Source organism: Gymnogyps californianus, chromosome 6 (assembly GCF_018139145.2).
Source record: "Gymnogyps californianus isolate 813 chromosome 6, ASM1813914v2, whole genome shotgun sequence".
Taxonomy (NCBI): Eukaryota; Metazoa; Chordata; class Aves; order Accipitriformes; family Cathartidae; genus Gymnogyps; species Gymnogyps californianus.
In genome coordinates, this window is record NC_059476.1 from 33,908,571 (window position 1) to 33,920,971 (window position 12,401).

Sequence of the window (12,401 nt, forward strand, 5' to 3'; positions counted from 1 at the left end):
ACCCAATTAATGTCAGAACGTAAATCTGTTTGGAACAGTTATTGAAGAACAAATCAAAAAGACATTTTAAAAACAATGGATTGCAAGTATAATTTTGAACAAAATGCATTAGTGCATTCAGTTTGTATGCAGTTTAATTACACTAACAGATTTCGTTGCTGAAGTTGTTTTTAAAGTAGAAAGGCATATGACTCCACTGACATAATTATAAAATGCCACAAATATTTGTTATGTAACTCATTCCTACTTTTTACTGTTTCACATCTTTGAGAGCTAATAAAAATTCTCTCACTTTTAAACATTGCTGATTGTTTTCTCTTTACAAACATTTAGAAAATGAGAATTCTTCCCATACCAAAAACTACAGCAGTTACGTCTGCAGCTGCTTCATCTATTCAGAATCATAACAAGCTACCAGGAGGCAAAAGTGGTCTAGTTACACTAGAAATTCATAAATCACTGTTGACCATCCGTAAGCAAAGGTCTACTCTGATTGCATGATACATAATTAACACTTTGAACTTTGAGCATCCTCTCTTGGGCTGTAGCAATACAACATATCCTCACGGTCAACCATCAGCAGGCAGAAAATAACTCTCAAATAAGTCTTACTGCAACTTTGGAATTATGTTTAGCTGTGAATAGTAACCCGCTGCGTACTCACCAGTGCTTTGGCATTAGGATTAGCTTTCTTGTCCAAGAGAACCTTGGCAACTTTGTAGTGGCCACAGTGGGCGGCAACATGCAGCGCAGTCAGATAGTCATTAGTGACATCATCTACAGGCACGTTGTGCTGAATCAGAAGCTGAACACAGTTTAGATGATCTCCTTGTGTTGCCATGTGCAATGGAGACAAACCATTCTGTGAACAAAAAGACCCAACACTGATGGGTTACAGGATGCTCAGAGAAATGAAACTCCTCCACGTTGTTCTTAGAGCATTTGTTGTATGAAGAATTTTACCAGCCCGGAGAACACCCAAAATAAACTTAACATGTTCAGTGTAACAACAAGGGTTCTTACTCCAGCAAAAGCCATATGGAATTTAGAACTTGTTTGGTTAGAGCTTGTAGGCAGCTCTACATTAAAAAAAAAACAGTCATACCATACCAGCAATGCTCTAAACATAGCTTATTTCAGCCAGCATAGCTCAGATAAGTTGCTTGAGTCTGATGAGTTATGTGAGGAACAGCACTTTGTGACTTTTAATACCCTAGCCAGGAAATTTGCTGATTTTAAAAGCTGCATTAAACTCACCACTGTAATGTAGCCTGCACATCCTAGATATGAGAGTGCAGGTCAGAGCATCAGTCAGTAATCACTACAACCTCCCCTCATCCCTCCCCTAGTGTTTTCCTGAATTTGGGCCTTACATCACATTACACACCTGTGGAGACCATTCTTCCCAGCCAACATTGGTACAACATCAAAAGTTTCAAGTGCAACCAGGCTAAAAAAATCTGAATGAGACCACCATGATGTGACCTACCAGTGGCAGTAGTAAAGCTCTGTTTCACCAGGGAAACGCCTGAGAGAGATTCATGTTCAGGAACAAAACCTGTACCAAGAATTGTTTCTTGCACTGCTTACAATAGTGAATCAACAAGCTGCCAACATATATTACGTTTCCAGAGTAAAAACACGAGAGAAATAATTCTCAGAACTTTAAAGGACTGACCCTATTTCGTGACAAAAGATTAAAAAATATGCCAGAAAGAAAGAGGTCTTGTTAGCAGAGGTACATGAGCTCCTTAGATAAACCTCAATATACCTTCTTCCATTTGTATTCTTCTTTTTTTTTTTTTCCACTTGGTCCTTCTAATGCCAAAATTAGATTCAAGTGCAGGAGCTATTCTGGTAACACACAATAGTATATAATCTATAAACGACTGACAGTGCACAATGTTGGCCATCATGAAGAAACTGAAACTCTTGCTCACAGATGTAGTGCCCTCATGTGACCGCAGTTAGCAAAGGCAAAGTAGCAACATAAAACTAGCTGCGATCTCAGGCTTTCTGAAACAGATGATTTCTTTCTTCTCCCTTCCCATGGCCATATCATAACAGCAATGACAAACATTCAAAATAAAGGTGGAAATACACAGTGAAATAATTTTAACAAGTGACATGGAAGAAGGATGGTGAAAGCAAACAGGCTAATACTGTCAGAATTTGAAAGCAGTTTACATTCAGTGCTGAGAAGCAGACATTCTTGGACACAGTTATATTTTTCAAGTAAGATTATCTCATGGGCATCTCACTTATGATTTATGTTGGCTTGGATAAGCCTCTCTCCCATTCCCAAAGGCTACTACAGCAATTATCTGCATGGAAGCTTGATACTAGCAATGCATTTTAAATGTTTTCACTGTCTTCTAGTGTAGTTAAACAGAAACATAAAAAAAGATTAATTTCCCTCAGTCACCAAGACCTCCTGATAACAGTTTATAACTGATGATGCTTTTTAGGTGATGGTAAAATTCATGAAGCTTCATACACTGTTCTGTTCCATTTCTATAAGAAAGATCCTTCAGGTGAAAAGTGTCATTCTTCACAATAACAGCCAATAAACCACACTTATTAATGGAGTAAGAAATTGAGAAGATGACATGGGACTCCCTTATAGGAGAGACTTGTACAAAAGAGGCTGACATTGATGGAAAAGAAGGGAAGAAGCAGAGCAGCCACATATCAATTTGGGAAAATCAGCAAGATGCTTGACAAAAATCTGTCATGGATAAGAAAAGTGCAGCAACTAGCCAGACTTTACATAAAAGAGCAAGAGACAAGACTGGATGCTAAAGAAGTTGAAGATGACAAATCATCATTGGAATATTGTCTTTTGTTCTGACCTAAACCAGGCTTGCTCTTAATTCTGTTGCAGTAGAAGATACTCTGCAATCTTACACAAGTCAGTTAATATTTCAATGTCTTTGCCTTCCCACTTTGAACATAAAAATATTACATATAACAATGTTCTCCTGTCCCATATCCATGTTGTGAGAGGCAATCCACCAATGACCGTGAGAAGAGATTTTGGTACTTCAAGATGGAGCCACTAAATAAACACTGTTATATTACTGTTTTTAAGAAGATCGCCAAGAAAATATTAAAAGTTGAATAAGTTCAAGATTAATCAAAGATGTTGACAGTCACATGATACTTGCGGGGGGGGGGGGGGGGAGATAAAAAAAGAGAGAGAAGAGGACCACAGACATGCAACAGAGTATCAATTGCCTGATTGGGCAAACATAAAATTATCAGTGATACATAGCTTATTTTGTAGCTATGTCAAAGGACTTTAACCAGGGAAAATGCCATTAATGGGGGGGGGGGGGGGGGGGGGGGAAGAGAAAAAAACGAAAAAAAAGGAAAAGACCCAAACAAGCCTGGAAAAACAGTAATTATAAAAAGATGGACATTGATACACAGAGATGTCATTTCTCACACAGAAAATCATTGGTATACTTGGGAATAGAATTCGGTTTTCCTTTTGCTTGTAGAAAACCCCAGATAATCTATTAGGTCATTGCCTGCCCTGAAAATAAATCTAAGGTTATTCCAGTGCGAAAAAGGGTCAGCACTACGCTAAACAATCTCTAGCAGGAAATAGCTATCAAACTGCAGTCCGGTTATTCTTCTGAAAGAGTTTTATATAACATAAGAAAACTTTGTGAAGTTCAAATTCTTTCAAAGATGTGCCTTATTTCCAATAACGTATGACTTAATTTGAAGAGAATGGAGCCACTTATTTTTGCAGAGGACAATACTGTAGTTTAGTGCCAAATGAATGGATTCATTTATGTCATTCAGAGGTACTGCTACTTCTTAGCTTACCTTCTGAAAACAGTAGAATTAACACATCAGAGGGAAAAACTCAGGAAGCTCTGCACTTTCTTCTGTTCACTTTTTAACACATAACATAGTTTTCCCTCTTTCAGAGAGGAGGCTCCTATTTTGCTGAAGGTGTTTATAAAAGCCTCTGCAGGTCAACGTCCAAAGTGTGTCCTTCAGGCTTGGGCTATTTCAAACCCACTATTCCATGTTCTCATCTGCCTGATTTTGGCTAGCAAACTCTGGGCCAGGCTGTGTGAGTCTCCTCAGGAAGAGGAACAAATTCAAAACCCACAGGCCTTGAACAGCCGGTTAAGTTTAGGGATAACACGTGACAATACTAAATCCATGCGACAAAGAAATCTGGTTCCTTAGGAGAGGTTCTCATTTATGATGGTGGAAACCAAAGCAATGAGGTTTACGGTTTTTTTTCTTTAAGTAATTAATTGAGCTACCAGAGAGTGTGGAAGAGCCTTACTCCCTGGAGTATGAGGTCTAGGCTCTGAGAGTGGCAGCAGTGTGGAGACCCGCCCCAAGGGGCTCCTAGACAGCCCCTTACTGTCTCCCCCTGCCCATGAAGTTTGCGAGTCAGGGCTGTGGGAGTCCATGGAAATTCCACATGCAGAGGATGGGTGGATCCTGTCTGTCAGATTACCCGTGACAGCACTTGCCAGTGACTCACTAAGCAGAGGAAAGCTGGTGCCAACCTCCCCAAACAAATGCTAAATATATTCCAGTAAGGTGGGGGGGAACCACAAAGAAGAGGGAGGAGAAAAGCATAATATAGAAGGGTGCTGAGACAGAATAGGACAGGATGACAGAAGAGAGAAAAGAAATAATAGAAGGAAACAAGAAACGTTGTTGGAAATATATTGCTTACAGACTGAGAGAAAAAAATGTAGCGGAAGATTATCTTGGAAAAGAACCTCAACAAACTGCACAACGCAAATGTCAGCCCTGAATGGGAGTGTCATGGATTGTAGTGATGCTACAAAACAGGCTGCTGCACTGAGATTTAAAATCAGCAATAACGGCACAGCAGAGACCACCACCAGAACAGTTCTGGCAAGTGCATGCTTTAATGCCAACCCTTGGGTCTAAAGCAATCTGCACACCCCGGCGCAGGTGATTTGAAATTCCCATGAAGAATTTTGCATGATAAACTGTAGAGAGATAGAAAGTGGAGAAATATGGTAATCAGGCTAAGTCCTAAGGAAATATGAGCTGTCTCTGCAAAGAGATATTGCTCTATTTTTATCTCTTATCTCTACTCTAGCCTTAGGGTAATTTGGTGCAAGCTGAAGATATATTGTAATCACCATGTATTTATTCCAGGATAGATACAGAGATTTTCAGCTACTGAAATTCTGAGGGATAGGGTTACCATACATGCCTTTTTGGTTGGCACAGAAACCTTTTCTTGTGTATCTCGATTTAACACATTTTACATATGCAGACGTGCGCTACATACGGCATTCACTTTGGAGATCTCCCACACAGTTACTTTAAATAGCTATGAAATAGGAAAGTTATTGTCAAACCCTTAAATATATGAAACATGCAGAACTACATTAAAAAAAAAAAGTACAAGGATTATCCCAGCAGAAACCAGTACCAGTTACCTTGGTTTTGGAAAGAATAGGGGCACCACGATCCAGCAGCATTTCTACAACCTGTTCATGGCCACTTCTTGCTCCACAGTGGAGGGGGGTCAACCCATCCTGTGGGACACAAGCATTATAATCAATTAGTTTCAGACACAGTAAAATCTTGTGCACTTTTATAAAGACCTATGATGTCCTAAGAAACTAATTAATTCCTTCAGGATGCTGCTCTTGCGCAACTGAACAGCTGAACCTGTTTATTCAATTGAACAGAGTACATTTTGGCTCTGATTTTCTAAACATGTAAATAGTCATATCAAATTGGTGCTCATGCAGTGGGCTACTTCCAGGCCCTCACTGTACATGCAGTAAAGTGGTAAATGCCCATACAAGAAAAAGATGAGATTGCACTTCAAGTACTTTTTGCCTGCATGCCTTTGAGAAAACTGGGTGTTTCATTTGTCAGTATGCATCAAAGTCAATGAATAGTCTTTTTGTCTGAGAGAAGGGAAAAAAAAAAAAAAATCTTTCCTACTTAGACTTTATTACACTGATTTTGGCAGGTGTATAGCAGATGAGAAAACCATCTTAATCCCAGGTGATAAAAGTATGTTGGATTAATTTCTGTCTTGTTGCATAGACCATACTTGCGTGACTTCCAGCTGAATGACTGGTCTAGAGTCAAGGCATACTGTCAATACTTCTTTTAGAATAGTTTGCTTAGTAATAGTTATCATCATATTAGAAATACATTCCTTAAATAAGAGGAAGACTCTTTTTAACGTTAACAGAGTTATTCCAAACTGATTTGATTATTCTTTGACCTGTACCCTGTTTACAATGTTCAAGTAACCTGCCGTACACAAGTGCTATGATGAAAGATAGCACATATGCTTTGAGTAACTGTGAGTAGTCACATGGAGTTTTTCAATGCCATATGACATAGTACTTGTTACAAATACTAATGTCATAGTTTCAAGAAAAATAAGGAAGAAAAATTAATGTTTTCAGAATTAGTAAGAGCAAACATTTGATTTGTTACAAGCAAAACAAATAGGCAGGAGATACTGTCACACAGAAACAATATTGTATTTTCACTAAATATGTCAAAAGAGGAGCCTTTATAAGAAAGGTTGAAACTAATAAAGAAGAAAGATAAATATTTATTAGTTTTCCAAATACAAGTCATAAAGGAAGGGGCCTTTTTCCAGTGTCTTCCAGCACTCTTAAAAACACATATGTTGTATTGGCGAAAATATGTATGTCGCATCATTTTGATAAAAAGGATTGTCTAAAATTCCTTCTCACACATCCTGTGCTCGCTAATTCATGCACATGCACTCCCTCTCTGTCTGTCTCTGTATGGTAGCAAGTACTGTTAAGATACCTCCTTAGACATATTTTTCCATGCATAATTACAATATTCTTTCTTGATAATTCCTAAACCATTACACTCTACTAGAACATCAGCTTAAGGCCTGCAAAGTGTAGAGGGCAGCTGGGGAGAGGGAGGTAGTGATGTAAAGAGCCTTACGCTCTCCTGCTTCTACTTTCTTGCCTTCTCCTAATACGACTATGAAAGATAGCAGACCAAAAGCGTTGTGATCAACTTTTTCTGCTAGTCTTATTTAAAACTTGTATGGTTCTCATTGTGCATGCTCTTCCACTTAAAGTAAGGCCTATGTTTTTGATGTAGATGAAGAAAAGATTTTGGTTCAGACTTAACTTGATCAGGACTCAGGGAGTCATTTGTTCATGCAAGATGAACACAGTTTGTCCCACTATGTTCTTACTGGCATCTCTGGAGCTGATGCTATTGTCATTTCTGCTTCTTTCTGTTATTTCAGCCCATATAGTACAGGGAATGGCATCTTGTTAAAATGATACTACACAAAATAAAGATGTATTGCTCAAAACACGTAAGTAAAGACAAAGAGAAAAGATATCAAAACCCACGAATGATAGGTTTATCAGCTGAGTTGCAAATGTTTTGCTGTAGCTTCACAAGTGTTTAAAAAAGGTAATGCATATTTCCCATACCAGCAGTTTCCACAGGCAAGGGCATATCAAGTACTGAGCAGAACGTAAACAACTAACATAAAAATATCGCCCACACAAAAAAACATGTATGGGAAAGAAAATAAAAACCAGCAAGGCTAGGTAACTAGAGACCTGTAGGCAGGAGCTGAAGATCATTTACATTAGATTGTTCATTCTTTTTACTTCCTATAATTATCATATTCACCAGGCACATCAAAGAAAGATACTCAAGGAGATCAGGCACAAAACTGCAAGTTAGGGAGCATTTTCCCGATTTTATGCCCCCTCCAACTCATTTCACCAACATACCATGGGTAGTACATACCAAGCTCACAGAGAATGAGACACATTTGATCACCTTCATGCACTAGACTAGACCCTTAAAAACTACTTCAGTGCTCCCCAGAGCACAGTGCCCCAATCCTCACATGGTGCCTGGCCCCCCCAGCTTGTGCCTATGGCTGACAAGGTTCCTGTGGCACAGGAGGTGGCAGGCAGTCATGCTTGGCCAGCTAGAGCTCATTCTAGTCCACACAGCAGTCACTACCACCAGATGCATCACATGGCATGACACAACATTACAATGCAACGTAGGTGCTTGTTGGGACAGTCGATCTATAGCTATTGTTAAGATGATGTCAGGACTCCCACTATAAAGAGCAAATATATTTGAAGACAGCTCATTTAGGTATGGAGATCTTTTTTTTGTATTCTGAAAAGACACCATCTATTCACCTGGCTTTGTTAATTGCTATATGGCACTAAAAGCATGTAAAGACATGTGCAGAGGCAATCTGAAACACAGATCACAGAAAGATTTTGTTTAAAAAAAGAGAATCTGAGATTAAAAGAGACTGCTCTGAACTCAGCAAGCCTTCACTGATTTTGTCAGGAGATTTTCTAGTTGCTTATTTACTGTTCATATAGACTATACTATGTGAAGCGTAAAATATATTACATGTATTAGGAAGCAAACTTGCCTTAATATGATAGTCTGCAATGGCTCAGAAAAACCATTACAAACGATTATGACAATAATCTGCAGATTAAGGACTCTCTAAGTATGCGCTGACATGATAAATCATATCATCTGTATTATCTATCCCTCCAGAGAGCCTGAGAGCATCTCCAGCAAAGCCAGGAGTACAATAGGAGAAGTTCTGCTTAGACACAAGCTTCTCATAAGTATTGCACACCCATTTCTGAGGCTGCTGCTCTTTTTTTAGCTTTTATTTCAAACACGCACCCTCCCCTCAAAATAAATGAGATCTAAGCATTGTTTCTGGTCCCTGTTGAGACTCAGATACCTGTGTAGCTCCCTGATCTTGTTACACTGCGGTCACAACTGGCTTTAGGATAGCAGACGACGGTGCAGGCAGTTGAGCCTCCCTGCTGCAGTGTGTTTCCCTGCCACCACATGCGGCTCTAAGCGACCCCTGAGCAGCATGGGTAAGCACAGACCAGCCTCCCTGTACTCCCCAGCTACCCCTTCCCTGTCAATGCTCACCCAGGATTTCCCTCGCATAATGGGATCCTCTGGGCTGTACCCGAAATCCATGGTAGCCTCAGTACCACAACTCTCACATCAGCAAGCATCAGCTTCTAACTCAGTTTATGAGCAATGAAATTAAGCACAACACCCAGTAAAAACTTTACTGTGATGCAAATATTCAGCAAGAGCTTGTCAGACTTTAAGCCAAATCCCAGACCCTGTCCATGGCCTTGGCAGGACTGCGACAGGCACTCCACTCCCCTGAGCCAGAGGTAGAAGGTGTGCTTCCCCAGGGGAGCAATTACTGCTGCCTCCAGGGTTTATCATCCCCGTCACTGCTTAGTGAGTCTCTGTGCATGTGCTTCAGCCTATCAGGGCTCTGTATCTCATGGTCCCTCCATGCTTTACCTCTCCTGAATTCTTCACTTCATTGGCACTATTGCAAACTGCCCCTTCCGTACAATAGGGCAACAAATGAGGTTTGCTCTTCCTACCCATGCCAAATGCACTTAGAGAGCTAAGTCAGTGTTATTCTTGTAGTTATTTTATATCTTAATACACGTGGCTTTTCTGGAGCACCTTATGCATGATCTGATGCATCTTAAAAGAGCATATCCCACATGTTTTCATACAGATATGAGTGCTGGCCTGTTACTTAGCTCCAAATCAGTAGAGTGAAGATTATAAACACTTATTGTTAATCCAGGCTAAAATTTGCTTGCTGCCTGCTTCAGACACAAATTCACTTTGGCATATACAGTATTAGACAGCCAAAGCAAATCAAGCTGATTTAATCAACCTCTCTAATTAAACTTTATTTTTTAAAGTCTTTTCTGGAAGACAGAGGAAAAAATAATTAGGGCAACATTCAGTAAACATGTTACATGAGGCATTAATAGGTCTTTGCTTAGAATGTTAGTTAAAAACCTCAACGATAAAAGCTGCTCTGGATGGACAAAAGCAGCACACAGGTCTTGAGGAGTACCCTTAAGAATTCAGTACAAAGCTCCAAGTACCAGCTGCTAGACATCTCGCACAAAAAAAGGACAGAGTGAAGATAAACAGCTGGTTAAAATAAACAATGCAACATAAGCATGAACTAAAAGGAAAAAAAAAAGACATGGCTGAGCCTCAAAATAGTTCTAAGCTCATTTTTGGAAATAGTCTCATATGCTCACACGTTATCTCAACTCCTAACTACAGTTTGCGGGTGTGCAATAATATTTATGGTGCTCATCAAATCCCAGTCCTAATGAATATAGAGAAATTGCGAGCCCATGGATGACTTTTACAATAATTTAAAAAGGATAAGGATTTAGCCCTTCATGTTAACCTTTTGTGCAGTACTTCAGCACTGCAGTTTCCAGGACCATCTGCTAGCAGCAAACGCAAATGCTCATGGAAATGACTAAGGAAAAGAAATCATTACCCCACCTTATTTAACACTCAGGAAAGGCTTTATGTGAACTTATCTACAAAATGAGTATGTTTGTGAAAAATAAAAATAGACATTACGTGGAGCATATTTCCAGTACTCCATACAGAGAATGGATTGCAGGAACAAATCACAAAACAACAACTGAATAGCTAAATCTGTCCCATCTAAGAGTCAGAGTAGCAAATCCTGGCCCGGTTAGTGTTTGGTCAACAACACAAAACAGTACCTTCTGCATACTCTTTTAAAGGTGAATTACAGACCTGATACAGGAGAAACAAAGGCCTAGGAATTTCTGTCTCTGAGCAAAAGAAACAAGCAATTTTCAAGAATTTTTGTCCTTCCATATGGGTACTAAACCTTTGCCATTCACCTTTAAGGAGGTATTTTGTGTCCCATAACCAACGTTTGCATTAAATAATACCGTAGTGTCCAAGAAAAAAACTATTTTAATGAAACAACAAAAAGTCTGCTCATCTCTTTAAAACTTCCTTTAAAAAAAAAAAAGAGAAAGAGAGACGTCTCACATTTATAAATCTGGTAATAGGAGCTTCACTTATTTTCACGTGCAAATCCTATCTGTTTATCAAGTTGTGTGTGCATTCAGCACCTATACCTGCCCCTCGCAGAACACCACAAGGCTGGGATCTGACTGGGTGTCCAACTGATAGGCATGACTTGATACATGTATCAGAAAAGACAGCCTTGGCAGCTCTTTGCCTTTCAATAGATTCAGCAGCGGTGATGCTGTTGCAAAAGGATATGACTGAAGCTTTTGTCATCCTGTATTTTTGTGAGGCCATTCTGTCAGGGACATTAAAAAAATAATGGTGCTTTAAAAAAATGAAACAACTGCAGAGTTGACATACCTCAATTGTTCTGCCTTGGAAAACAACATTGGGTCAGGTAGGAATAACAAGAGAGATTTAGCAGGAACATGTGTTACAACAGCTCACAGTAATTAATCTTTGCTATTGAATATGAGAACTAGGTAGACAATCCTGAAACAATGTCCTTTTTTCATCTAGCACCACACTACTCTCAGCCTTCTATTGCTTCTCCTATTGATTTGTAAATCCTTCCTGATCTACTCCAGCGATGCTCTTCCCTTTTCTCGATCATGCAGCTGTCTGCTTGGTTCAGTGAGTCTCCTTGGCAGAGGCACACGCTGCCCAGGCCACAGGCTGGTAAACCCTTGCCAGGATGAGTCAGTGCCGCCAGGAGCAAAACTTCCACTTAGTCACTAACTGCCAAAAAATGATGCCTCTGCTAATGCCAGAAAAGTGCAACGATGAGTGACACACGTACAGCACAAGCAGGAGAAGTTATGCAAATCCCTTCTGATTTATGGAGAGGATGGGTGTTTGGGGAAACAGGCAGTCTCTGGGGGAATCCAGAAAAAACAAACCACCACTTTGTGAACCACACTCATCCATTGCCTTTTGCCTCACTAGGAAGCTCTGCCAGACTCAGGAGCTGTTAGTGCTTCTGCCCTCTTCCTGGATCCTGTTTCCGTCCCAGCCTGTATTTTTAGTTACATAAATTATCCTAATGTCTGACCCTGGAGCCTGTGATACAGAAAAAGAAGCAGATCACAAATGGTCATAACTAACAGAAAAGAACAAGCTGGACTCCAACTATTTAAAGTAGCGGTCCCCAACGTGTTGGCTGCAGTGGGCCACATAAATGCTTGCAGAGAGGAAGCAAATAGCCCCTTACCATGTCTCTTTCTCCCTGCTGTAACCAAATGCACATCTGCCACATCACCAAAACGCAGCCCTCCCCACCACATGGTAGGCCCACACCCCTCAACCTGGCAGCCCCCATGCAGCACATAGGAGGCTGGTATTTTAGTCCAGAAATTATACCCACTGCTCACATTATCCATGAAAATTCATCCCTTCTATATTCCCCAATTAGAAAAACCAGAAACATTTTACAAAGAAATCATGAGTAACTTCTAAAGGTAAAATAGAAGAAGAACTAAAGAAAAACA

The 12,401-nt window shown here is 39.9% G+C and overlaps 1 protein-coding gene across 1 annotated transcript in view; it reads right to left on the reverse strand.

The window, feature by feature from the left end:
• The window catches only part of ANK3 (ankyrin 3), a 210,925-nt gene that overhangs the window by 113,190 nt on the left and 85,334 nt on the right, over positions 1-12,401 (reverse strand). The window contains exons 9-10 of the mRNA XM_050899157.1: positions 5,457-5,555; positions 665-862 (exon numbers count right to left, since the gene is read on the reverse strand). Of these exons, the coding sequence (XP_050755114.1) occupies positions 665-862; positions 5,457-5,555 (297 nt within the window). The remainder of the gene's footprint in view (positions 1-664; positions 863-5,456; positions 5,556-12,401) is intronic.